The sequence below is a fragment of the Crocodylus porosus genome, unplaced genomic scaffold, assembly GCF_001723895.1.
Source record: "Crocodylus porosus isolate Cpor-Errol unplaced genomic scaffold, CroPor_comp1, whole genome shotgun sequence".
Classification (NCBI taxonomy): Eukaryota; Metazoa; Chordata; order Crocodylia; family Crocodylidae; genus Crocodylus; species Crocodylus porosus.
In genome coordinates, this window is record NW_017728915.1 from 7,544,653 (window position 1) to 7,560,966 (window position 16,314).

At 47.4% G+C, this 16,314-nt stretch overlaps 1 protein-coding gene across 1 annotated transcript in view; it reads right to left on the reverse strand.

Moving 5' to 3' along the window:
* Window positions 1-4,674: 4,674 nt before the first annotated feature.
* Window positions 4,675-16,314, reverse strand: part of OGFOD1 (2-oxoglutarate and iron dependent oxygenase domain containing 1) — a 12,151-nt gene continuing 511 nt past the window's right edge. The window contains exons 2-13 of the mRNA XM_019535413.1: window positions 16,108-16,280; window positions 15,906-15,952; window positions 14,929-15,029; window positions 13,940-14,056; window positions 13,321-13,412; window positions 10,605-10,733; window positions 10,078-10,191; window positions 9,390-9,469; window positions 8,982-9,259; window positions 8,714-8,836; window positions 7,620-7,678; window positions 4,675-4,897 (exon numbers count right to left, since the gene is read on the reverse strand). Of these exons, the coding sequence (XP_019390958.1) occupies window positions 4,736-4,897; window positions 7,620-7,678; window positions 8,714-8,836; window positions 8,982-9,259; window positions 9,390-9,469; window positions 10,078-10,191; window positions 10,605-10,733; window positions 13,321-13,412; window positions 13,940-14,056; window positions 14,929-15,029; window positions 15,906-15,952; window positions 16,108-16,280 (1,475 nt within the window). The 3' untranslated portion in view covers window positions 4,675-4,735. The remainder of the gene's footprint in view (window positions 4,898-7,619; window positions 7,679-8,713; window positions 8,837-8,981; window positions 9,260-9,389; window positions 9,470-10,077; window positions 10,192-10,604; window positions 10,734-13,320; window positions 13,413-13,939; window positions 14,057-14,928; window positions 15,030-15,905; window positions 15,953-16,107; window positions 16,281-16,314) is intronic.

The following is a 16,314-nucleotide window of genomic DNA, read 5'->3' on the forward strand; positions in this document are numbered from 1 at the left end:
ACCAGAAAGAACCCAGTGCCGGCACTGGCTCCAGCTGGCAGCGACAGCCTGCTGTCATCCTGTGTGCAGATCCAGGGGCCCGCGCCCCCTGGGAGGAGTCTGGCACAGCCCCGCGGCCCTCCTGGGGGGCATGGGCCCCCGGATCTGCGTGCAGGATGACCGCATACTAATGTTGCCAGTGAGTGAAATCAGTTTTGCTTTGAAGTTTGAGGTGCAGTTTCAGAAACCTCTGCACCTATCTCCTTGAAACTTGTCAGGCCTCATGCCCTCAGAAGGGGGTACCATCCCTGCAACTTTCATCTGAATCAGGCAAGAAATGACAAAGTTATAGGCATGTTATTGATTCCCCATTATAGCCTATGGCCAAATCACTGAAACGACATCAAAACTCCGAAACAGATTTTGCCCAATCAAAATGGAAGAGTGATCCAAAACACCGAAATGAATCTGAATTGAAACTTAGCTGTTTTGCACAGCCCTAGTTACCATGGCTTTTCAACACTTGTCTCTACAAGATCAGGCAAACCATACAATTGTTGGTCTTAATTGGTACAATTGTTAGGAGTTCTGCTGTGTATCAATACTTACAACAAGGGATATTACTCACTAGCAGGTGTAAGAATTTACTGTGAACAATATTCTTGGGCAGCTTCTTAGAGCTGTCAGTAGTAGCAAGCCTCTTATTTGCAAGTGCTGAAAAAAGAACCAATTGGCCATCTTTCACCACAGGGAGAAGAGAGCCTGCAGCATAGGAAATTAATTCTTGAAATTTGCTTTAATCCTAAAAACAGCCTTTGTCATTGATTCATTCCCTTCAGCATGGAGAACCATGCTGGTAGAACGCATAGATCTTTGTGTCATTTCAAATCAGCAGCAGTAGTTTACTGAACTCTGGTAAGAACCTAGTAGTCAATCACATTCTGCTTCATGTTAAAAGGGGTAGGTGAGCTAGCCATGCTGTTCTGAGCAACTGAATTATAACGTTTTGTTGTATTACAATCACTTTGTTTAGTAAGTCTTGGGCTCTCTCAACTGATAAAAATATTCCTGTAGCTTCAGCCTCTCTTCTTCTACATAAGGACTCCTCTCATGCTTTCTTAGTTTTCTAGTTAGATGGTGAGAGAGGGGCTTGCTTTGATCAAAAGGCAACTCAGCCAACATTCTGCCTCCCAGATTCTGCACACCATGCACTCTCCTGCTGTAATGTTTTGTATATCTGTGGACAAGTAAGCTTGCTGAATTGTCCATTCTTGTTAAACGCCCAGTCCTGTGTTCTGGGGAAAGGCAGCAGATATGCCATTTTTCCTTTCTGGAGGAACAAGTTTTAAACTTGCTGTCTCTAACATGCTTCCTGCCAAAGGATGAGCCAGGTTACTCAGCAGGGCTCTTTACATTCTTCCCTGAAATAAAGCAGCTCTCAGAAAAGGAAAGATGACTACAGAATTCCAGCAGACTTGCACCAGAGAATCGGCATAATAGAACAGAATTGCCAGTGATGAGGCTTAGCTAGGGTACAAATACTTAACCGCCTTGTTTTCGTGCTTGCGAATCATTCCTCGGCCATGAGGTCTTATCTGAAACGGAGTAACCCCAACAAACCATAATGGAAAAGTAGCACACTGGTCAGTAAGGGCACACAGGCCTGGCAGTTGCATGACACACTATGTTGCTTCCTGTCCCAGCCTACATCCATATCCCTGCTTATGAGAACAAGCTGTATCAGCCACTCCTGAAAATAATTTGACAATACTGCCCACAGAGCATAAATGAGCTTCTCCAGCCTGTTCCCTCAGCAGTTTCAGAAACCATGAATGCGAGCTCCCACCCAATCCAATGCCCCGTGCACATTTCAATGTCTTTATTTAAACTTCAGCATGAAAGAAAAAAGCAATTAGAACCAATGACTGACAAGAGGCTGTTGAAGCTGAACTGAACTAAATTTCTCTAAATTCTATGGATTGCTGCTCCTGCCTCAATTATAGATGGTTTCAGTGAACAAGAGATATAAAGTCAGACTCCTATAAACATACGTGTATGAATGAAGGTTTTTTGTGGTGGTTTTTTTTTTTTACTGCTCTCCAATTTAGTCTATGATCATACTGCTTTATCTGGCTCCATAATGAAGTGTTCTTTTTTGTTTTCAGCTTCTTGGCAGAACTGTTTCCATCTCACCCTAGTGAAATTGCTACATTGCCAAATGCTTGAATTACCCAGAAAGCCATTAGTGTTCAGTGCCAAAAGCTGTAGTCTACTATGGCTGCAGTGGAGGAATCTAGTGGCCAGAAGCAGCCTTCTTTTAATGTAATTGGTCTTAGTGTATTTTGCCTAAGGTTTCACCACCATCACTGTTCTACTACTCTCATTATGCCCTGCTTGAATCACTTCTTTGTAAGTTTTGGTTCTTCCTTTACATCATCCTTGCTTCCTTTTGGGTATGTGGATGTTTCATAGTGGTAGTATCTTTTCCCCTAAGGGTCACTCTTCTTTACAAGTAACCCTGATTTGAAATCAAAGTTCTTAACTGAAGACCCCTGACTACACAATCTGTAACATGAGGGAGGTTTCTGTTGGAGAACTGACTTTGGTAGGGAGGGAAGACAAAGATTTCTAATCCAGCAGTTCACTTTGTTTACACTGCTAGGCACTGACCAGAGACAGAACTTTCCATAGGCCTACATAGCAAAAAAATGTATTTCTGGAGGGTATGGCTAGTATTTGGAGACCTTGACAAATTGGAGAATTAGACTAAAGAAATCTCATGAAGTTCAGTAAGGAGAAGGCAAAGTCTCCATCCTTAAAGGTTTTTAAATCCTTTGGCTTGGATGAACTAGTTGGGGATCATCCTGCTTTGAGCAGGGGACTGGACTAGATGACCTCCTGAGGTGCATTCCAACCCTAATTTTATGATTCTAAATTGTGGGGCTGTGTCTTTACAGTAGCATGCTTTCCCAAGAAGTATAAAATAAAACTAGGGTGAGCTGTTGATTTTTATTTCCAGTCCCACTGATCTAAGTCCAGTACTGGTGTGGTTGTTGCACTAGGCTCTAGGCACTAAAAAAAACTCAGTCCAGAAGCAGGCTGCAGCAGTGTTTGCTGTAGGTAACCCAGCTAGATGCTGTTCCTTAAAAAAAACCCATCTACTGCAAGAGCACCACATAGTGAGCTGCTTATATCTCACAGCTGGCACAGCACTTCTGGAAGAGATGTAAGTGCATCTAGCACGCAGGCAGCTGGATGCACCAACTTACTATAGTGAAGTCACTTAGTGATTCCATAGCTGATGAGAAACTAAAAGGCTGCTGTGGTACAAGAAGTACGTGCAGTTGGAAAGGCAAAAATAAGCTTTGGGCCCACAGCCTCAGTTGGAGTTATGTGCCTAACTCATTTGGGTTAATCATCTCAGTACTTCTGAGGATCTAGATTAGCCCTTGAATACACTCAGGGACCTGGGAAGAGGTTCCTGGAGATAGAAAACCATCCTAAGGTCAAGAATGGTTGACAGGCCCTTCCTTACCTCTACCCCATCCAGGCTTTAGCATTAATGCAGATACTACTTAGACCTCTTTCCTAGACTATTACAGTGCCCTCTGCATACACAAAGAATGCATGTCGCTGTATTCTTTGCACCAGTGCAAACAGACAGGAGTGGAAGAGGAAAGCTCTCTTCTCTGGTACTTAAGACTGTGAGTTCTTTGGGAAAAGGCTGTTCATCTTGTGCAGTGCACTGTACTCAGGGGAAAAAAAATGACCCAAGTTCTCAATGACAGCTTTCAAACCTCCCCTTCTCCCAGGTACCAGCTCTGCCTGAGGAAAACTTCCCAATTTTTCTATATGAAAGGTGTGAAGCTCTTTACAGAAATTTTTGCACAGAATGTATCCATTTGGCAGCCAGTGCTAACTACTATATTATGTTTGTGTATGTGTGCATACACACACACTTTGAAATTCAGAGCTTCAGAACAAGCCTGGCTCTTTGACAGTAGATTACAGGCTTGCACTGCAAACTTGGGTGATATAACTGCTTTCATTTCCTCCTCTGCTTTTGGCTGCCATGTCTTTGGGGTTGTAGGAAGCCACAATTTGTAGCACAGTGGATACATCTACATTTGTATTAATGCGCCTTTGCTACTGCACATTAAATTTTGTACTGCTAATATGAACTACTATACAAATGTGCAGCAGCAAAGGTGCAGTTTTTTCATGATGCTTGATATGTGGTAAACTAATTCTACTGTGCATTAATGTATACTAATACTGTATATTAATGTATTACTGCATTACTGTGCAGTAATGTACTTTTGCTGTGACATGCTAATATACAATAGAAATTAGTCTACACATTAAATGTCTTGTGTAGATGCACCCAGTGAGTTGAAAACTCATTCTGCTGCTCTATTGCCATAATGTGACTTGCAAATCACATACAGGAGCTATTCAGACTGGGTGTTAGGGATGCAATAGACTCCCCGATTTGTAGCCAGGCTAGCACAGTTGAATGAGTAAGGGAGAATACTGGACAGCAGGACACTAGCTTTCCACTCATTACCACCTATGCATAAGGTCACTTGGATGCCAACAGGATGACAGCTTGTGCAGTAGGGTCAAGTTTGCTCTTCTTCTGGCTCATCCCTGCATTACAGGTGCATCCATTAAGAAGCCAATCCAGGCAACTACTCAAATCCAGTTTGACACCATCAAGCCATTAATTTTCAGAGGCTGGTCATGCACAGAACTGTCACTCATAGTAGACGAAAGAGAAATCCCAGAATCCAGCATTGTTTGGATGCTTTTTCAGATGCTCCAAGCTACGGTGATTAATATACTTCACAAATTTCAAAGTCTCTTTGTCCCTGTAAACTAAGGCCAAGCAGTTGTTCTCTGGATTCACAGTTAGCAGCTAGAACAAACAAGACAGATTGAGGAGAGGTATATTTTCAGAATGATGACTTAGAAATATTATTCAGAGAACCAGCAACAAGGTAAGTCTCAAAAGACACTTGGAGAAGATCACGAAAGCTTGTAAGCTCATTACTGACCCCATGCAGGACTCAGAGAAGAGCTCTGGCCTACGTCAGAAAATGTGGGATGCAGCATGTCTGCAATAAAAAAAACCCACCAGCTGATAGATACTAATATCCAAAAAACTAACTCATCTAAAAGAGTCCTAGCAACTATGGAAGTCCATGGAACCAGACCTATGTTGTGGCAGGAGCCATATAATCCCACAAGAGCTTACTCTTTAAAGCAAGTACCACCCAAACAGGTAGTTGAGGGCAGGTTTAATAGCAGCCCTCAACTACCTGAAGGCTGGTTCCAAAGAAGATAGAGTTAGACTGTTCTCAGTAGTGGTGAATGACAGAACAAGAAGCAAGCTGCAGAAAGGGAAGTTTAGGTTAGATATTAAGAAAAACTCTAACGGGTAGGAAAGCACTGGAACAGGTTATGCAGAGAGGCTGTGGAATCTCTACCCTTAGAGGTTTTTAAATCCTGGGTAGACAAAGCCTTGGCTAGAGTGATATTGTTGGGGATAGTCCTGCTTTGAGCAGGGGATTGGACTAAATGACCTCCCGAGATCCTTTCCAATCCTAATTTTCTATGATATTAATCATTGTACACACAAAGTGGAAAGCAATCTGTTGCTCCACAGTCCTGGGGCTTAGTCCTGCAGTACACTGTGAATGGGAACAGCAAGAAGAACCTCAAGGCAGTTTTAAAACAACTAGCCAATTGCCCATCAAGAATGATAGCGGGGGGGGAGCTGAGATGGAGTGCTGCCATCTAATGCCCCACGCTGCTGCTGTTCTGCCTCTCGCAGGGAGTGGGGTGGGGTACCCGAAGCTAGCAGCACTGTCTGGTCCTTGGTGCAGCTTTGGAATCAAAGCAGCACTCCCCCATGCTTGGACCACTCTGATAGCTGTTGCCATTAGTCAGAGTGCAAATAGTGTTTACAGACAGACTTAGGCTTTTATAATACTAGAATGCTGGAGTAGAAGAACCTCTTTAGAAATAGTTGTCCTGACTGATTAGCAGGGATCCTGGTTTTCCCTGCTTAAAAAAAAAAAACACAACAAAAATCCCCCCTGGCAAATTCTCTGATTAAAACCCCACCCCCTAAATTTGTAATAAAAATTAAAGGCCCCCCACAGGACCTGCTAGTGCCCCTCACTCCCTGCCACAGCCTCCCCAGTCCTGCTTGGGCCCTTTACTCCCTCAACAGCCCCTCATATGCAGGCACAAACACATGCAGTCCAGCAGGTAGGTGCATGTGGGGGAATGGGGGTAGGGGAAAGGAAGCAGTTCGGGGTACAGATAGAGAATGGGGGGGGTTGGGGGGAGGAGTGCATCTCTGTGCCTGCTGGGGGTGGGGTGTGTGGCGCAAAGTCAGTGGCGCCCCTTTATGGGCCACATATGTGCTGCATGGAGGGGGAAAGCTCACGTGAGGGCCACCACCACCGCTGATGGGGGCTGAGGGAGCAAGGATGTGTTGTGAGGGGGAAGACATGGAGTGTCTGCTGTCTGACAGGCACTCCCAGTGGGGCTTTCCCCAACACCTGCCCTTTCCTCAGCTTGAACGGGCAGGCAGACAGGCAAAGAGGTGGGGAACAGAGTGCACCCCGGGGTGCAGCAGCAGAGGGGCAAGGGGGACTGATGGCCCCCTGCGTGGCCCCCCATCTCAGGTCACTCTGTGCCCACTTCCAGGAGCAGGGCTGGGGGGTGGGGGTGAGGGCAGCGGTGCCCCTCTGCGAGTTGCACATGCCCTGCCTGGCTGGGGGCTGGGAGGAGGGGGATGCAAGCAGTGGCCACTAGCACCACTGCACCGCCACACCTTGCGCCACATGCCTGTGGCTGGAAAGCTGCAGGGGACATGGTGTGGTAGCAGCTGCCTCTCCCCTGGCTGGGTGGGCGTGTATAGCTTGCAGAGGGTCACTGCTGCCCTTGCCCTCCCCCCAAGGCCCTGCTCTGGGCAAGTGGTGTGGGGCGTGGCGGCAGCAGTGCAGTGGCCGCCAACACCAGTATACCGCCACGGCTGCGCCCTGAGCCACTTGCCCAGAGCAGGGGTGAGGGCAGGTACCCCTGTGGGCCTCACATGCCTGCCTTGCCAGGGGAAAGGGGGTTTGCATGCGGCAGCCGCAACCACAATGCCATACCCCGCATCCTGTGTAGTTTTCGTGCCACTGGGTGCAGGCCAGCGGTGTGGTGGTGGTGGCAGCCGTGGCATGTGAGCTCCCCCTCCCCCCTGGCCGGGTGGCTCATATGTTGTCTGCACAGAGGCAGTGCTGCCCTCGCCCTCCCCGGCCCCCCACCGCTGCTCCTGGGAGTGGACACGGTGTGAGCCAAGGTAGGAGTTAAGACCCCTAAGGTAGGAGCCAGTACCACGTCCCTTGGAAAGCACTTTTGCACCACTTCCCTTCCCAGCCTTTTTGGAAACAGCTCTTGCAAGCTGGAACTCAGCCAGTCTGCAGAGCTCTTTTCAAAAGAGGGAAATCTGCGGATTTTCCCTTTTTTCTCCAATTCAACTGGGAAGTCCATGGTTTTCTCCATTTTTCTGTGGGAAACAGAAAACCCGGATCCCTGCTGATTAGCAAATCTGTGAAGAAATTAGCTCGCTAACTCCTTACCTCTTCGTCTTCACCCTTAGCAATATAGGAGGTGAAGCCACCGTATTCTGCATCCCAATCTGAGCGAGAGACAGAGAGTGAATGAATGAATATCAGCTGGAGGGCTAAACAATCCTGGCTTCTCCTAAGGGCTAAAGTACCTGCACCTTGAATTCCCAAATTTTGCCACTATTAGTTTGTCCCTAGTTTGCTTATTGCCAAATATTTTCATTCAGAGATGCAAATTTGAACACCATCGCCCACTAGTACCAAGAGGCATCCCCAGACTCCCTGTATGCCTAGTGGGTTACTGTCACCCCATTCCGTACCTACAACTCCACAATGGAGTCTAAGGTTTTAGTTGAAAGTACAGTGGACAGCCAGAACAGGTTAGGTTGCTCCAGCAGTGGGCTCACCATTGGCTCTGGCCCCAGCTTCCTTTAGGGTTGTTAGCAGCTGTCCAAGATTACAAAATATTTGATTACTTAGGCCTAAGTTTCGGGGGATGTCTAGCTGGAACCCAGGCTCACTAAGCAGAAGGGACCCAACCTACCTCAAATCACTTGATGCCTTTGAAAAAAAATGGGGAGGAGGTTATGTATTATGGCTTTCAGTCAGGGATGGTGACCCGAGCTAAACAATAAGGAAGCAGCTCCTCTGTACTCTTGCCTCTGGATTCACAACCCCCACCACTGCTGCTCTGAGTGAAGAGTCCCAGAAAAGTTCCCTGAAACATTTCCCACCCCCTACCTTCCCTGCCATTACATAGTCAGCTAGAGGAACTACAAGCGGCATCCTCTCTCAGAGCACCACCTCATGGTCTATGGAACAAAAGCACCTGTTTTGGAAGTGAATCCTGCATTAGCACTTGGCAGCACAGACTACTACTGGGGCCTGATTTGGCTCTGCCACTCAAAACCTGCAAATGACTGGCTGCAGAAGCATTTGGTAATGTTACATAGGTCTAGGGAGCAGCAGGGAGGAGCCTTCCCTTTAGAGAAGAGGTGGAGTGATTTGGCAGTTTTAAAAGTAACAGACAAGGCCAGATAATTGTAAACCCCTTTTCTTCCCTCTTGGCTGAGGCTAGTGAGAAACTCTGGGTCTCTCCTACCTACCTTCGCAGCCACAGAAAAACATCAGGTCCAGGGCAAACTCTGTTGCTTGGGTGTCATGGACTAGAGTGTAGCAACCATTCATCCACTGTCTCAGCTCCCCCACACAAGTAGGGACACTTGAGCCTAGAGGAGGGAAGCAAGTATGTGAACAGCTAGGCTGCAGCAAGAGGCTACACAATGGGACATTGATGGGAATGTTGTCATTGCCCCTGTTAGGACAAGAATATCACATTTGGTCTTCAACTTGGAACCTGCTGCTTTTACTTACTGTTCTGTGGTTCACCCTCAGCAGTTTTGAGGAAGTTTTCCAGCTGGCCTCTTTGATCAGCGTTGCCACTGGTCTCTCCTTCCTTAGCCCTGGAGGAGTCATGACCAGCAGAGTCTGCAGCCCTCCCCTCTTCTCCCTCCTCATCAGAGGAAGCCAGGAAGTGCAGCTTTAGACCCGTGAAATTAGAGAGTAGCAGGAACAAGGCCTCAGAGCGGAAGAACTCCAAGCAATTCTTCAGGATGTCTGGAAGGCTCCCCTCCTCAGCCACCTCATAGCATCTGAAAAATAGCGGGGTTGCAAGAGGCAGGTAAGGATTCACTGTTCACACTTCTGGGGAGAGATGTGCTACTGCAACCTTAAGGCAGAATGCAGGTGGCCTAGTTAACTAACAGCTTAGCACAGCCCTACCTTTTATTGGGGGGTCCCCGTCTCGTCCATTTGATGTCTTCTTTCTCTAGAGCCTCACACACCAACTGAAATTTCTCTCTCTACGAGAGAGGCACATGGAAGAACTCAAACACCTTTGCTTCCCACAATTTCCTAGCATGCTAACAGCAACTACTCAGTGCTCCCGCTCTAGGCACCACAACGTTGGTTCTTTGAACCATTACTCCCTGCATCCAGGGGCAGGAGAAATGATTATGGTTGTTCAGTGCCCTTCACAGTTTGTATTGAAAAGTTCTAAGTAGGTGTGACAGGCAAATTCTCCACCCACTTGTATAGGTGAGAGGTTACCTGCATTATACAGGTCCTACAGCACAGTCACTCTTGGTTACATGTCTCATGCGTGGCATGGAAAGGTTCTTGCTGCTAGCATGAAGAGGAGGCGGTTGGAACAGTGCTCGTGGTTCTCACTGTGCATCTCTGTGCACAATGTGAACCACAGGCTACATAACAGTGCCAGGCATCTGTGTGGGTAAGTGTTCAGCCTACATTTCCTCTATTCCTGCCTGAACAAAGCAGCTGGTGCTCTAGTCCTCAGCCATACAAATGGGCACCATACCAATCACCATGCAATCCCTGCCAGCTGTGACTTGCAGGACAAGCCCACATAGAAAACATCATTCTTTGTATTCAGCCTGTTTCCTGGACCCACTTTAAAGAAATCCTTCAGGAAAGTCTCTGATCGATCCTCAAATTCCTCCTGGATCTGAGCTTGGGAAGCCATGTCCAAATAAACAGGATTGATCCAGTTGTACAAGATTTCATGCTGAAACAGAACCAGAGCTTTAGTGTGAATGCTGGATATGAAGTTACAGAAATGATGGACTCCTTCCCCTTCCCTCCTCACTGAACAACCAGAAGGCTTCAGCTTACCCCCATCTGTCCATGACATTTGCAATAGACCATTCACCAGAATCACTAAAAATGAAAGCTCCTGAATTCTCCAACTAACTACTACTACTACTACTACTACTACTAAGACCGTGCTCCTTCTTGGCACTTTTGAACCATGATCTCAAAGCCAACAGATGTACAGGGAAAAGGAGAAAGATGTTAAGCAACTGTACACAGCATGCTGAGGAAAACAGGGGAGTCCCAAAATACAGGGGAACTACCCCATTGATTGTATCCCTTCTGTAGTATCCTGCAAACATGAATGAATAAATACTTTCTGCTTACATCATAGGGGACGTGTGGGCTTCGTGGCAAGGGGGCTTCAGTGTAGCGGGGAGGCCTTGCCACTGGTGGACCATGAAACCAGCCACTCACAGACAAGCGGCACTTCTCTTTGGACAGGACTTCTGATACCTGAAAATAAAAAGTAAAGAACATGTTACCATTAATGTTATGGTGCACCTGGGGGGATAGAGAGGATGGGGCAGCCGAAGGAAGCATCCTGTTGCACTGGATGCTGTACAGACCCAGAAGTAAGAGGTGAATCTTGACCCAAAGAGCAGACAGAAAAGGCAGACAGACAAAACATAATACTTCTCACTTTGCTGATGGCAACTGACATACAGAAGTTGCACGATTTGCTCATACCTGCATCTGAGCCATGTGCCACACCCAGCTCTCTTGAATCCCAGTTCAATTCCTAAGCACCCACCCAGCCAGGGCATGGCTGCTGCCCACAAGGAAGAGAGGACACACCCTTTACCACTTACTGGAATCCTCTCTCCCAGAATCTGCAAAATATGTTTACTAGGGTTATTCATGCAACACAACATGCATAGGTGCTATGGGAAGAAGTTGCAGACCACAGGCCATAGCCACATAGCAGCAAACCACAGCTGTTTTGGTTTCTAACTTTTAAGTGCTATTGAACCGCTGCTTGTCAAAACAGCTGTTTTAGGCACTCAACCAAGGGGCAAAACTTTATCATTATGCTTAGTCTCAAGCACTCTTCTTCAATTAAATTTCTCATTCGGCAGTGGGGGTTGTGGATTTTTGCATTATGACTGAGTAGCATTAGGTTTGACACGCAACAGTCAGACCAATGTGGACAGGAGCAAAACTGGTTAAAGGATTAAGTCCATGTTCCAGTATATTAACAAGGAAGGCTGGCTTGTGATAAGGGTTGACATCTGGTAGTGTGTTATTCACTCCTGTGACACCTAAAAATGCTTTGAATTATTATTAAAACTCTTAACTAGAGAGCAGAAAAATGTCCCCCATATGCTACAAGCAGCCTAGCAGTCTTCTTGCTAGGCATCCAGGGCTGGGACCATGTTGTACTAGGAGGTCTTGGATAAAAGTTCTCTTCCAAACCAGGAAAGCTGGACCGAGATCCAGAGACACATTAGGAAGGAAGGACAGGATGCTCCTTGCTGGATGTTTAAAAAGAAGGATTTTTGCTGGCTTGTCTGTACGTGGCCAGCCAGCCTGCTGTCATTTATTGACAACAAAATGACAGTTAGATTTAGGGATCACAGATGCTCAAGGGAATTCAATATCTGGAAGCCTGTGATTAAGATCACTTTCAGTGAAGTCAGTTGAGTCTTAAATGCCTGTGCTAACAGCAGAGCCTGGATATGGTACAGGATGATACTAATACTCAGGATTAAGTTTAAGTTAGCTGGAGGTGATTGCAGGGCTAAGGGCGCGGACAGACGAATGATTATACTACTTTACAGATTGGGGTTGGGGGGAGGATGTATTGATTGTGAATGCATGTCAACTAATCCACTGCACCTCCTTCATCTGTCTGTTTATATCCCACAGTATGTGAAACACTTCCATTTACTAAGGGATACAACAGACATACAAAACAACCAGAGTGGATTCAGTTGAATGCATTGTAAGAATCTCCCATTTAAAAGCAATGCAATTATTTACTCTGTCCACGCCTGCAGTTATGAATGCACAGGGCTTTATATGTCTTCAGTAAGCTGCCAGCTGACAACAGCTCAGGGAATGGCCAGCAGGGATTTCTGTTATTTATGTCACCCTTACTTTATCATGTTAGATTTTGCTAAAACCCCAACCCATTCAGCTGAGCATCTGGCTAGCTTTTGAGATCATTCCTATTGGTGCTCCCCCTACCCTTCTTCCATTTGTTGCTACCTTTATATTATTAGCACACTCAAATAAATCAGAATCTATAATAAACAAAGCCAGGGCCAGCATGTCACTTGGGGAATCTATACAGAATGGACAAAGCTGGAGTCAACATGCTACTCAGAAAGTTCTTACAGTCTGCCTGTCTTCTTGTTGTTCTGTAGCCTGATCCCCATTAGGAACCCCCAAGTATCTGTGGAAATAAATTTAACCAGGCTCCTAACTTGACTAAGAAAAGAGACAGAGACCAGAGGTGCTGATACTGCTCATTTCAGAAAAATGATATAAGAAAATCCTGCCTGCCTTGTTTTCGTCTCGATATATTAACCTGTGTGCGGATGTTAGTTTTCTTTTCTCTCTGAAAACCAGAAACTGATAACCGTTCCTATAAGCACATTTCCCTTTTCTTTAAGTAAACTGCCTGTGTGTGTCAGACCAGTGATTTACTCCTGTTTGCTTCTCCAAGGTCATATTTTTTTTCTCTCTGTCTTAAGTATAAACATGCCTGTAAACTTACAGAGTTCATGAATTCCTTTGAAACAGACAAGTGGGTGATTCCCCTTGCTGTATGGAATTCTCCCTGTGATCACAGTATGGCCCCAAAGAAAGAAAAGCTGGCTCTGTCAGTTCTGATTCAACCACAACGCGAAGTTTGATTTCTTCCACATATTTAACAAGGTTAGATTAGACAGGACACTGACTTACCACCCTGTTACAAGTCAGATCATAAGTTCACGTGGCTAAACAATGGATCCCAGTTGTGATGGTTACCTTACAACCCTGAGGTACTACTAGAATGAGCATTTATAATGATCATGCTCGAAGGGTAGCTCCTCACCTGGTGAAAAGAGACTGGAGACACTTCAAAGAAGACCAGGGAGTTCCATGAGGGGACTAATGACTTGACAACCTGCAGGGGTTGAACGTGCTCTGAAATGGAAGAAACCGCGTGTGCATGTTATGGTTCTACTAGAAACTCCCACAAAAGCCTAGATCCAGAACCTTTGGGATTGGTTGCTCCTGCTGGCTACACAGGATGAGGCTCCAGAGAAAGACCACAGTGCAACTCCCTCCCACCAGTGCAAGCACTTCCCCTTGCATGATTTCACTCCCAACCACAGATAACACCAGGCAGAAATGCAGCTCTTGGCATCAACCTTATGCTGCCACCCTTCATAGCAGTTGCTCAGACACAAAGGATCCGTCCTCATTTGTACAGTCAACTGCAGTGCTCTTCCTTAAATTCTCAGCTGTCACCCAAGAGTACAACCTTGAGCGACTGCTGCAGCCCTTCTTCTGAGCAGCCCACACCTCATCCTGTCCTCATTGACAAAGCTGTGCATCCTCACCCTGCCCTGTCACTTCCCAGGCATTTGCGCATTGCTGTATAAAGACAGACAAGCTATCAAGCTTCTCAAGCTCTTCCTTAAAACAAACACCTGGCATCAAGGTCCTACCATCTGCACTGTACAGGTCCAGGGTGCCTCCATCACTCTTCTCCCATGGTGGAACAAGGTACAGAATGAAGGCGATTCTCCGCCCCTCCAGCTCATCATCATGGCACAGCAGGACATCTGCAATCACAAATGTTTGCATCTCTGGCATGCTCTGGATTTGTTTCAGTGGCTGTTTCCCTAACTAAGCCTGGTTGCTGGGAGGGATACAGGAAGGAAATCCAACCCCTTCTCCAGAGCTGCATCTTCACCTGGTCCCAAATCAAGCCAATTCCCAGACCCTGGAGGAAGAATTTCCTTTGGATTCTATTGCAGTGTTACTGCATGGACCAGTCCTCCCAAGTATGTCTAATATTTTTCCACATCCTTCCTCTTGTAGTTACTCAGAGAAGAAATCTCTCAGCTCCACATGCTCAAATCTTCAGTTGTATAAAATGCCCTCTGAGCACATTCACGGATGCTGAGGGCTACTAGTGACTGCAGGCCTCTATCTGCAGAGCCTGGACAGCATGGGCAAGAGCTTTTTTACTCAAGATGTTCTTGTTAAGTCACCAAATGTGACTTAACCCTACCCTTCAGGAACCACCACCAAGAGGAGTTTAGTGGTCACAACCCACTCAGCCTGGGTCAGCAAAGCCAGCCAGCCCATAAGATGAGATATGATTATCAGACACTGGAATCTTAACTGTTGCTTCCAGACCTTGAATTCCCTGCTGTACTGCATAAACAGACAGGATCCAGGGAGCCCCTGGTCTGTCTGTATTTCTCCAAAGACCTGGAAGACTCCCAAGTATACTGGGCCCCAGTTTAAACTACTATGAGCAGAAATATCCAGCCCAAAAGATCTTCTCCATTTTCTTCTTGCTTGAGTCGTTGCTTTGCTGGAAAACAGCTCTGTGGTGCGCTAGGAAGCCTTTGTTATTGGGGTTCTCTGTTGCAATATAATGCTTTTTACCCCAAAGAAACTTTGAGAAGACCTGCTGCTAGCTCACCTGTATATTCATACTTGGCACAGGACAGGTCAATAGTTGGCTCCAGCTCAATCTGAGTGACAGCAGAAAGCCACGGCCGGAACTCATCAAGCAGAACTTTCCTAAGGGGACAAGCACAGGGTTGCTGGGACAGGCGTCACCCTCAGCTAACAGCCTGGAGTACACTGCCAAGGGTACAGAGCCCAGCCTTAGACCTACTGTGTTATAGCTGTGGGGTGATGACAGAGAGAGCGAGCGTTCTGCATGCATGAGCAACCCTACACTGGGGGTTCCCACCCCAAAGCTGCAGCCTAGAGCCGGTCTGCAAAGGGTCGGCTGCTAGTGTGCAGGAGGGCTGTCTGCTGAACCGGAAGTAACTGCAGACCAGCAAACCACAGACTGGAAGTGACTGGCATGCTGTAGACTGGCAGCCAACCCTTTTTTATACTGACTATAAAAAAGGGTTGGTTACCTGCCCACTGCTGGTCCACAGTTTGCCAGTCCATGATCACTTCCGGTCTGCAGCTTGCTGGTCCTCAGCCTAAAAATGCTGGGAACTTCTGCCCTGCGCTACCCGCATGAGAAGAGAGAGCGGCTTCGCTCATGAGAGCACTTCAGCAACAAAGCAGTGAGGGGGCAGATTCCAAATGTCCAGCATGAAGCATCAACAGCTGTTCCAGAGTGAGGAAAAAGGGGTTTTCCGCAAAACAGAGCAGAAGTGAGTCCAAGTTCTGGAGAGGACTGTTTTATTGCTTACTTAAGCACTGTGCCTTTTTCTCCCTTTCTGAAATGTTTCTTGGGACAGTATCCAAAGGAGGGGTTCTTGTGTAATGACAACAGCTTCAGGCAAACAAAAAACCAACATCCAACCAACCAGACCAACATCCTCGTTAGGTTTGTGAATGTGGAGGGAAGGGAAGGAGAAGTGGTTCATTATGAAACAATGGGGAAAGCCCTTCCCGCCGCCTCAGCTGGGCCAAAGCTCGCAGCCGCGTTACCTGAGTGCGGAGACGTGCGGTTCCTTCCGCTCCTTCAGGTCGTCAGACTGGGAGAGGGCGGAGAAACAGGAGGCGGTGTCGGGCGCGGTCCGAGGCAGCGGAACGCCCCCGCCCCGCCCCGCCCCGCCCCAGGACGCGGGACCCCTGCCCGCCGACCAAGCGGCGAGCCGCTGCCCCAGACCCGGCGGGGGGGATGCGGCACCTGCTGGAAGCGGTAGAGGTCGTTGCCGCGGCGGCGCAGCGCCACGTCCAGCAACTCCTCGCGCAGCTGCTCCGCGAAGTCCCCGCCGGGCAAGAAGTCCGTGATGACGGCATGCGGGAAGGGCAAGGGGGCCACGGCCACGGCCTCTGCGGGCAGAGCGCGGCGCCAGCGTCAGCCCCGGCCCGGCCCGGCCCCAGCCCCGCTCCC